At 35.6% G+C, this 12,022-nt stretch overlaps 1 protein-coding gene across 1 annotated transcript in view; it reads right to left on the bottom strand.

Annotated features, from left to right (window-relative positions):
• The window catches only part of GUCY1A2 (guanylate cyclase 1 soluble subunit alpha 2), a gene marked incomplete at its 5' end in the record, with an annotated part of 408,577 nt that overhangs the window by 141,192 nt on the left and 255,363 nt on the right, over positions 1-12,022 (bottom strand). Inside the window, one exon of the mRNA XM_082627462.1 lies at positions 68-211. Coding sequence (XP_082483588.1) covers positions 68-211 — 144 coding nt within the window. The remainder of the gene's footprint in view (positions 1-67; positions 212-12,022) is intronic.

Here is a 12,022-nt window from a genome sequence, read left to right as displayed (position 1 = left end):
AAGGGAATTTCTTGCCTCTTCAGTTAAAGGTGCATTACTACTCAAACAAAACTGTTGAGAGGCTTACCTGAATTGGTCTTCCATCAGGTGTCAGCACCTCTTCAGAAAGTTCCATCATCTTCAGGGCCATCAGAGCAATGGGTTTAGCATGGCAGAGGCTTTTTCTGTGGAGCCCTGCAGCAACACAGTATGCATCACCTATTGTTTCCACCTGTAGCAGTCAGACAAATCAAATGCAAATGTATGATAATGAGCCAAAGTAGAAATAGTTACCTGCAATCACAAATGTTGCTGCAAAACATATCATCAAAACATCAATAAATCAAGCAATTAGACAACAGAGTATAATCATAAAAGAGTTTGCAAACAGCCAGAGTCAAATACTAACATGTCTCCTCAGAGCTGTTTGTTCATCAACATTAACACCATAGATGATCATTGAAATCAGAAACAACTAGAATATAAAATAATTATTCCTCACAAAAATAGAATTGTCACTGTTTTGCCTGGATATTTTCCAAATAATGACTTTTTACAAAGACACTCTCTCATCTCCTTCAAACCTTCAAGTAGACCTTCACTGGAAAGTTTTTTTTTTTTTTTTTTTGCAATTTTTCCCAATTACTCCACACGTTTTAGTGTTTATTTTTATTTTTTTAATTGAAGTATAGCTGATTTACAATGTTGTGTTAGTTTCAGGTGTCACACTTTTTGATATATCTGTAATTTGTTGTCTAGTCTATTCTTATTTACTCAATAATTATAACACATAACACTTCTTGAATTCATACTCTCTACCATTAATTGCATCAACTGCTTTACATGCATTATCTTATTTAATCCTCACAAATATCCTAAATGGAAGAAACTAGTATTGGTTATATTTGAGAGATGAGAAATTCATGCACAGAAACTCATCCATAATCTTACGATTAAAGTTAACAGGCACTGTCAAGAGTCTTTCCAGACCATGTCAGCAACCATTCTGAATGGCTATTGTGATTGTTAAATATTTTCAATATTTAACCAGGGTTAAAACTTCCAAAATTCCAAAGCATAGAACATGGTATAAAAGTTAGGCACAACTCATTTCTAGAGGAAAGTTTTCTAATTATCCAAGGTAGATATGGTGATTATGTTCAATAGCTCTAATATTTTAATTAGAGAAAAGTGATGAAATATTGTATTAAATGTCCAATTCCAACATCACTTTTTCTGTGAATCACTCCATGGTCCTTCCATTAGCTCTTAGTAGCAAAACTAATCCTTTCTTCTACTCTGTTTCAACAGCACACTTCTATATTATAGCATTCATCATAGATTATAATCAATATGTATCAATATATAATCAATATGTATCCACAGCTACAAAGTGAGCTCTTTAAGAATGGGATCATGTCCTTTTAATGTCTGTACTCATAGTGCTCATGATAGTGTCTTAAATATAGCTATTTAATAAATAACTATCAAATGAATAAATAATCAACCATATTTAACTATGATTACAATAACAGTTATTCTAATCAGTTGCTCATTTATTTTATGAGCACCATGTAGACCTGTGTGCCATGTAGATCTGGGTAGGAAAAAATTGCCTCTAAATTACTGGAGATGCTTCTATCATAAATATAAAAAGAATTACAAAATATTCTATTAGTTAAGATTTAACAGCAATAATTAAATTTCATGTGAATGAATCCTAACACTTTAATATTAAAAAGCTTCTCTGCATTAATTTTTGTGAGCACAAATTTAGGGAATGTGATGACAGCACTTATGAATCTCATGAAACTAGAGATGCCAAAATTATCAATGATTATCTGAATCTTATCAGGAAATATGCATCAAAAATGATTCAAATATACTCAGACCTATCATGAAGTTCCAAATCTTCACTTCAGGATCCGTTATCTGAAGCCAGAAAATGCAAATTAAAATTGTATGGTAAGAACAGAAAGATGATGCAGTGTGAGTCAGCAAAAGTTTTATTCTAAATAGTAAAATATACTTCCACCAAAAAACTCTCACTGAGGAAGAAAACCAGCAAATAGCAAACGTCTGAAATGTGGTCATTTACCATTTCCCCCTAAAAACACAATGTCTTTTGCTAAACTTCAGATTTATCTCATACTTTTGTACTTCTATACAATTAAAACATCTAGAATGTTGTTAGTTATATAATTTGAAACTAACTTCTGCTTTTCAAATATTAGAACACATAGAAGTTAATTATTTGTATAAATTGAACTGCACTCCAGTCACTCTGAACATGCATGTTCCTGGAGCATGATCTTTGCTTGGAGTCTCTATCATCATCAAACTTCTCAGCAGTATTACCTCCCCTATCATTTCAGTAAAAATTTATTGAATACCACTAAATGTGTATTTCTAGAATTTGTACCACAGGCATGTATAAAGATTAGTTAGTTATATGTTGTACTTTCTCCTTAGGTATATATAATGTAACAGTATGGAGAAGATGGACCAATATGTTAACAAATGACAAAAAAAAATCAAATTAAGTACACAACATAAATATAAGAAATTCACATTAAAATCCATTCATGTAAGATTACATAACATTTAGTTTCCAAATATTTAAATACAGACTAGCTATCAGAAACAATAGGATCAAGAGCTAGGTAAGAAATAGACAGCAAAAAACCCATAGATTAAGATATGGAATTTTCACAGTTATTCTTAAACACACAACATAAAAAAAAAAATTCTAAAAGATGTTGTTGTCACCATGGCAGGCTAGATTATGCTGCAGTAACAATACAACCTGCAAATTGTAATGCTCTAAAATAGCAAAGTTTTTTTCTGATTCATGTTGCATATTTATGGGGGTTAGGGGATTGGGGTAGAGGAGAGAAACATTGTGCCACATCTATTCACTCCAGGGACAATGCTAATAGAATCTCCTCATTTGAAGCTGGTTGTCATGTCAAAAGAAAAGAAGTTCTGATTATACACTAGCTCTTAAAGCTTCCTCCCAGAAGTGACGTAAATAGTTTTTTCTCATGATTCACTCATCAAAGCAAGTCACGTGACCATGTTTAACATAAAGGAGATGGGAAAATTCAACCAACCTTGTGCTCAGAGAAGGGTTAGAAACATCTGGTGAATAGTACTAATGAGAACATGAATGAATATGTGATCACTTAGAAATTTTCAAATAGCTAGATGTCTGTAAAGTGCAAGTAATACATCCTTGAGATGTTTTTCTTTCCTTGTAGATATATTCAGGATCTTAACCTGAAAATCTTGGATGAAACACCTTAGTAATGCAGCTTTCCATTAAAGCTCTATTCTTTTCTCCTCTCCCTTCATCTAAATGTCAGGTCTACACAAATTTAGCAGAATTGAATACATGTGGAAATTTTAGTGGATTCCCTTCAAAATTATGTGAACTTTGCTTCAAAAGGAGCAGGGAAAGTGAAAGCATTATATATCAGTTAAATTTATTTTGAGGCTGTTTCCTTGAGTTAAAACAAAGTTAAACAAGTAGACATTATAAACATACTACAAAAAAACTGTCCAAAAAGTTGTCTATGATCTGAATTCTTTATAAGTGTCTCAGTGATTTTTTAATAGACACCATCTAAAATAGTGAATCTCATTTATTTTCAGTATCTCCAACCTGTTCTTAAATGACATTAGATAAAAATAAAGATGACTAAATTAAACTTGGAGATGGAAAAGATAGAGCTTATGCAAATGTCAGAAAAACCTTACATCCTTCTCTGAACATAAAAGAGGAGGCTTAAATACTAAACATATTATGTAACAACTGTTGTCCTGCATATTATTATACCTGCTTTTATCAAACTTTAAAGAATTCATCTATCTCAGTATATCTTCTCAACACTTTATAATTAAACTCCCTACATTACTCAAGAAATAAAGTTGGTATAAATAAACTTCTTAGAGTTATGCATTTACCCTTTTTATTTACTTTATTTTAGCTTTAGATTCATTACTTAAAATAATTTATTTATACTTTGTAATACAAGCTCATCCCCATGTTTTCTTCTCCCTCCCCTCCAGATTAATGTTCAAGAATTATCTGGGAAATTTCTTGGAAATTTGGGCACAGTGGGGAGGAAAGAATGTGTATGTTGTAAATAAGGGTGAGGGTGGTACTGGGGCTAGGATTACCCTACAAGAACACTTCACACAACTGGGCAGTAAATAATCTCTGCCCCATGAAACTCATGACCAGCTCAGTCCTTCCATCCCATAGTCCTGGGACTATCTTCCTTTGAACTTTGTAGAACTTGTGAAAGGGAGTTTGGGGAGAGGGCATAATAGTAGAGAGTCAGAGAACTCTGACAGTCTACCTTACTGGACAGCCTCCCTCTCTTCATCTGGACACAATCAAGAGGAGAAACAAATTAGAAAGTCTGCTTTTCTAGATTGGTCCAAGATGGTAGAGTGGAAGGACTTGTGCTCATGCCCTCTTGCAAGAACACTGGAATCACAAATAAGTGCTCAACAATTATTGACATTAAGACATTGGAACTCACCAAAAAATGTACCCCACATCCAAAGACAAAGGAGAAGCTGCAATGAGATGGTAGGAGGGGTGCAATCAAAACAAAATCAAATCCCATAACCGCTGGGTGGGTGACTCATAAACTGGAGAACAATTATACCACAGAAGTCCTCCAACTGGTGTGAAGACTCTGAGCCCCACATGAGGCTTCCCAACCTGGGGGTAGGTCAATGGGAGGAGGAATTCCCAGAGAATCAAACTTTGAAGGCTAGCGGGATTTTATTGCAGGACTTCAAGAGGACTGCAGGAAACAGACACTCCATTCCTGGAGGGCACACACAAAGAAGTGTGCACATCAGGATCCAGGGAGAAGGAGCAGTGATGCCATAGAGACTGAACCAGACCTACCTGCCAGTGTAGGAGGGTCTCCTGAAGAGGCGGGGAGCAGCTGTGGCTCACCACAGGGACAAGGACACTGGCAGCAGAAGTTCTGGGAAGTACTCCTTGGCATGAGACCACCTGTAGTCCACCATTAGCCCCACCAAAGAGCCTGTAGCCTCCGTTACTGGGTTGCCCCAGGCCAAAAAAACCAGCAACAAGGGAACTCAGCCCCATCCACCAGCAGACAAGTGGATTAAAGTTTTACTGAGCTCTATCCACCACAGAAACAACAAGCTATACCCAGCACCAGTTCCTACCATCAGGAAGCTTTCACTAGCCTCATAGAGAGACTCATCCACCAGAAGGCAGACAACAGAAGCAAGAAGAACAATAATCCAGCAGCCTGTGGAATGAAAACCACATTCAAAGAAGGAGAGACAAAATGAAAAGGCAGAGGATTAGGTACCAAATGAAGGAACAAGATAAAACCCCAGAAAAACAACTAAATCAAGTGGAGATAGGCAACTTTTCAGAAAAAAATATTCAGAATAATGATAGTGAAGATGATGCAGGACCTCAGAAAAAGAATGGAAGCAAAGATCAAGAAGATACAAGGAATGTTTAACAAAGACCTAGAAGAATCAAGAACAAACAAACAGAGATGAACAGTACAATAACTGAAATGAAAAACACACTAAAAGGAATCAATAGCAGAATAACTGAGGCAGAAGAACAGAAAAGTGACCTGGAACACAGAATGGTGAAAATCACTGCTGTGGAACAGAATAAAGAAAAAAGAATGAAAAGAAATGAAGACAGACTAAGAGACCTCTGGGACAATATTAAACACAACACATTTGCATTATGGGGGTCCCAGAAGGAGAAGAGAGAGAGATAGGACCCAAGAAAATATATGAAGAGACTATAGTGGAAAAATTCCATAACATGGGAAAGGAAATAGCCACCCAAAGCCAGGAAGAACAGAGAGTCTCAGGCAGGATAAACCCAAGGAGAAACAGGCCAAGACACATAATAATCAAATTGACAAAAATTAAAGGCAAAGAAAAATTATTAAAAGCAGCAAGGTAAAAATGACAACAAACAAGGGAACTCCCATAAGGTTAACAGCTGATTTCTCAGCAGAAACTCTACAAACAAGAAGGGAGTGACACAATATATTTAAAGTGATGAAAGGAAGAACAGAAAACCAAGATTACTCTACCCAGCAAGGGTCTCATTCAGATTTGATGGAGAAATCAATAGTTTTACAGACAAGCAAAAACTAAGATAATTCAGAACCACCAAACTAGCTCTACAGCAAATGCTAAAGGAACTTCTCTAAGTGGAAAACACAAGAGAAGAAAAAGACCAACAAAAACAAACCCAAAACAATTAAGAAAATGGTAATAGGAACATACATATTGATAATTACCTTAAATGTAAATGGATTAAATGCTCCAACCAAAAAACACTAGCTCACTGAATGGATACAAAAAAAAAAAAAAACCCATATATATGCTGTCTACAAGAGACCCACTTCAGACCTAGGGACACAAAGAGACCAAAAGTGAGGGGATGGAAAAAGATATTCCATGCAAATGGAAATAAAGCTGTAGTAGCAATACTCATATCAGATAAAATAGACTATAAAATAAAGAATGTTCCAAGAGACAAGGAAGGACACTACATGATCAAGGGATCAATCCAAGAAGAATATATAACAATTATAAATATATATGGACCCTGCATAGGAGCACCTCAATACATAAGACAAATGCTAACAGCTATAAAAGAGGAAATCAACAGTAACACAATAATCGTGGGGGACTTTAACACCTCTCTTCTACCAATGGACAAATGATCCAAAATGAAAATAAATAAGGAAACACAAGCTTTAAATAACACATTATACCAGATGGACTTAATTGATATTTATAGGACATCCCACCTGAAAAGAGCAGATTACACTTTCTTCTCAAGTGCACACAAAACATTCTCCAAGATACATCACATCTTGGGTCACAAATCTAGACTCAGTAAATTTAAGAAAACTGAAATTGTATCAAGCATTTTCTCTGACCACAGTGCTATGAAGTTAGAAATAAATTACAATGAAAAAAAAAGTAAAAAACACAAACATATGGAGGCTAAACAATACATACTAAATAACCAAGATATCACTGAAGAAATCAAAGAGGAAATCCAAAAATACCTAGAGAGAAATGACAACAAAAACATGACAATCCAAAACCTATGGGATGCAGCAAAAGCAGTTCCAAAAGGAAAGTTTATAGCAATACAATCCTACCTCAAGAAACAAGAAAAATCTCAAATACACAACTTAAACTTACACCTAAAGCAATTAGAGAAAGAAGAAAAAAATACACAAAGTTAGCAGAAAGAAAGAAATCATAAAGATCAGATCAGAAATAAATGAAAAAGAAATAAAGGAAACAATAGGAAATATCAATAAAACTAAAAGAAAGTTCGTTAAGAAGATAAACAGAATTGATAAACCTTTAGCCAGACTCATGAGGAAAACAAGGGAGAAGACTCAAATCAACAGAATTAGAAATGAAAAAGGATGAGTAACAAATGACACTGCAGAAATGAAAAGGATCATGAGAGACTGCTACAAACAACTACATGGAAATAAAACGGACAACCTGGAAGAAATGGAAAAGATCTTAGAAAAGCACAACCTTCCAAGACTGAACCAGGAGGAAATAGAAAATATGAACAGAGCAATTGTAAGCACTGAAATTGAAACTGTGATTAAAAATCTTCCAACAAACAAAAGTCCAGGAACAGATGGCTTCACAAGCAAATTCGATCAAACATTTAGAGAAGAGTTAACACCCATCCTTCTCAAACTCTTTCAAAAAGAGGAAGGAACACTCCCAAACTCATTGTACGAGGCCACCAACACCCTGATACCCAAAACAGAAAAAGATACTACAAAAAAAGAAAATTACAGACCAATATCACTGATGAATATAGATGCAAAAATCCTCAACAAAATACTAGCAAATAGAATCCAACAACATATTAAAAGGATCATACACCATGAGCAAGTGGCATTTATCTTAGAGATGCAAGGATTCTTCAATATATACAAATCAATCAATGTGATACACCATTTTAACAAACTGAAGAATAAAAACCATATGATTATCTCAATAGATGCATAAAAAGATTTTGACAAAATTCATCACCCATTTATGATAAAAACTCTCCAGAAAGTGGGCATAGAGGGAACCTACCTCAGTATAATAAAGACGTTATATGACAAGCCCACAGCCAACATCATTCTCAATGGTGAAAAACTGAAAGCATTTCCTCTAGGATCAAGAACAAGACAAGGATGTCCACTCGCACCACTATCATTCAACAAAGTTTTGGAAGTCCTAGATATGGCAATCAGAGACGAAAAAGAAGTAAAAGGAACATAAATTGGAAAAGAAGAAGTAAAACTGTCACTGTTTGCAGATGACATGTTGCTATATGTAGAAAATCGTAAAGATGCCACCAGAAAACTACTAGAGCTAATCAATGAATTTGGTAAAGTTGCAGGGCAGAAAATTAATGCACAGAAATCTCTTACATTCCTATACACTAATGTTGAAAAATCTGAAAGAGAAATTAAGGAAACACTCCCATTTACCATTGAAACAAAAAGAATAAAATACCTAGGAATAAATCTACCTAAGGAGGTAAAATACCTGTATGCAGAAAACTATAACATACTGATGAAAGAAATCCAAGATGATACACACAAATGAAGGGACATACCATGTTCTTGGACTGGAAGAATGAATATTGTGAAAATGACCATACTACCCAGAGAAATCTACAGATTCAATTCAATTCCTATCAAATAACCAATGGCATTGTTTAAGGAACTAGAAAAAAATATTAATTTGTATGGAAATATAAAAGACCCGAATAGCCAAAGCAATCTTGAGGGAATAAAACGTAGCTGGAGGAATCCCTGATTTCAGACTATACTACAAAGCTAGTATAGTAGCTTTATACTACGTACAAATCAAGACAATATGGTACTGTCACAAAAACAGAAATATAGATCAATGGAACAGGATAGAAACTCCAGAGATAAACCCATGCACATATGGTCAACTAATCTATGGCAAAGGATGCAAGAATATACAATGGAGAAAAGACAGCCTCTTCAATAAGTGGTGTTAGGAAAACTGGACAGCTACATGTAAAAGAATGAAATTAGAACACTCCCTAACACCATACACAAAAACAAACTCAAAATGGTTTAAAGATCTAAATATAAGCCTGGACACTATAAAACTCTTAGAGGAAAACATAGGAAGAACACACTATGACATAAATCACAGCAAGATCTTTATTGATCCTCCTCCTAGAATAATGAAAATATAAACAAAAATAAACAAATGGGACCTAATGAAACTTAAAAGCTTTTGCACAGCAAAGGAACCCATAAACAAGACAAAAAGACAACCCTCAGAATGAGAGAAAATATTTTCAAATGAAGCAACTGACAAAGGATTAATCTCCAAAATATACAAGCAGCTCATGCAGCTCAATATCAAAAAACAAACAACCCAATCAAAAAATGGGCAGAAGACCTAAGTAGACATTTCTCCAAAGAAGACATACAGATGGCCAACAGGCACATGAAAAGGTGCTCAACAAGGCTAATTATTAGAGAGAGGCATATCAAAACTACAATGAGGTATCACATCCAACCAGTTAGAATGGACATCATCAGAAAATCTACAAACAACAAATGCTGGAGAGGGTGCAGAGAAAAGGGTACCCTCTTTCACTGTTGGTGGGAATGTAAATTGATACAGCCACTATGGAGAACAGTATGGAGGTTCCTTAAAAAACTAAAAATAGAATTACCATATGACCCAGCAATCCTACTACTGGGCATGTACCCAGAGAAAACCATAATTCAAAAGGACACATGGGGCTTCCCTGGTGGCACAGTGGTTGAGAGTCCACCTGCCGATGCAGGGGACACAGGTTCGTGCCCTGGTCTGGGAAGATCCCACGTGCCACAGAGCAGCTGGGCCCGTGAGCCATGGCCATTGAGCCTGCACGTCCAGAACATGGCCACAGCAGTGAGAGGCCCGTGTACAGCAAAAAAAAAAAAAAAAAAAAAAAAAGACACATGTATCTCAATGTTCTTTGCAGCACTATTTACAATAGCCAGGTCATGAAAGCAACCTAAATGCCCATTGACGAACGAATGAATAAAGAAGATGTGGAACATATATAAAATGGAATATTATTCAGCCATAAAAAGAATGAAATTGGGTCATTTGCAGAGACGTGGATGGACCTAGAGACTGTCATACAGAGTGAAGTAAGTCAGAAAGAGGAAAACAAATATTGTATATTAACACATTTATGTGGAATCTAGAAAAATGGTACACACAAACTGATTTGCAAAGTAGAAATAGAGACACAGATGGAGAGAAATATGGACACCAAGTGGGAGAAAGCAGGGGTGGTGGAGGTGGTGGTGGGATGAATTGGGAGATTGGGATTGACATATATACACTAATATGTATAAAGTAGATAACTAATAAGAACTTGCTGTATAAAAATAAATAAATAAACAAGTAAATAAAATTCAAGAATAAAAAAACAAAAACAAACAAAAAAAACAAACCTTTGCCAACTGGATCAGCTAAAAATGGTTTCCCATTTTAATTTTCTTATTTTTGAGTTTGAGGGTCTTCCTTTTTTGTTGGTCATTTGTAATTCTAGTTTTGTACCAACTTTCCAAATTTTTGATTGGCCTTTTTCTAAGAGATTTGTAAGAATTATTTGTATACTAAGGTCTTTTACTGTCATGAGATTTGCATTTTTTTGTCTTGTTTTGTTGGTCTTTTGACTTTGTAATGATACTTTTGTTGCACACATATTTTAGAATTTTTACTGACAAATGTACCAGTTTTTTCCTTTATGGATTCTGGATTTTTATACCATACTTATAAATAATTCCTAAATTATGTTTTACATTTACTCATCTTTTATATTTTTATGAGCCCATTTTATACTAAATGCATTGATTTATCAAAAAAAAAAAGAAAGTCTGCTTTTCTAATTGTTCTGCTTTCTATTTTTGGCCCCTAGAGTCTTTAAAAAAGACATGGAGGTGGGGAGGAGAGAGAAGAGAGGTGTTGGAATATGATGTAAGCCTGAAAACGAAAAATGTCTTCTTTTTCCCTCCTAGCATTTCACAGAGCACTTGGTCACCTGGGCATGATGAGGTCATTGTGGTTAAGAACACTTGATTTTCAGAAAGGATACCATATTTGTGCTTGCTGTGAGGATTGGGCCACACCTGCCAGCCCAATCACCTGTCTTATATTAGGTTTGATTCCTGAGTGACAGGGAGAGGGGTACAGTAGAGGAGTTTTCTAATGATTGGCAGGCACCCTGAGTCCACAAAACAGTTCTGGAGGTACTTGATAACTAGAAACCAGACAAGAGGATTGTTGGTGGTATGGACATAGATTATCCAAAAGGCTGGCCAGAAAACGGTAGAGTATGGCACAGGCCTTCATGAAAACTTGTAAGTAGCAGAAGACTAGGAAAAACTGTATACTTGGGTAAATTTAGAGACCTTTTACATTTCCCCCTTTATTTCATGCATACTCAGCAGGTCTCTGCTGTTTATATTCCTGTCTTTCCAGGTCCTCAGCAGCTGAGTGGGTGAAATAGGCTCCTGGCCAAATAAGAAAATCCAGGTGTCAGTGGTCAAGCAGAGGTGATAGGGCTATGGAACATCCACTGGACCTACTTGAAGATGAACAGTTTGCCACAGACAGCAAGCATGAACCCAGGTTTTTATTGTTGTTGAGGTTGTGTTTCTTGAATATATACTTGCTCTCTTCAAATATGACTCAAGAGTACATATATCAAAAGCAAGTAGGAAGGCCCTGACAAAAACAAATGCTCAAGCAATGTAGATGAAAGCAGCGCAGTCTTTAGCATCACTTTCTTGGCTTAAACAAAGTGATGGCCATGGCCATAAAAGCTACATTATTGAAGTTGAGAGCACTGGCAGTCCAGCGGAGCCAAGGTGCAGAAATGCCAGCCCATAAACATCACTGTTGGCCAAGCACAGGTGTA

Source organism: Mesoplodon mirus, assembly GCF_964341445.2.
Source record: "Mesoplodon mirus genome assembly, chromosome: 7".
Taxonomy (NCBI): domain Eukaryota; kingdom Metazoa; phylum Chordata; class Mammalia; order Artiodactyla; family Ziphiidae; genus Mesoplodon; species Mesoplodon mirus.
Note: the sequence above shows the minus strand (reverse complement) of the source record. Positions and strands in the feature narration are given on the sequence as shown.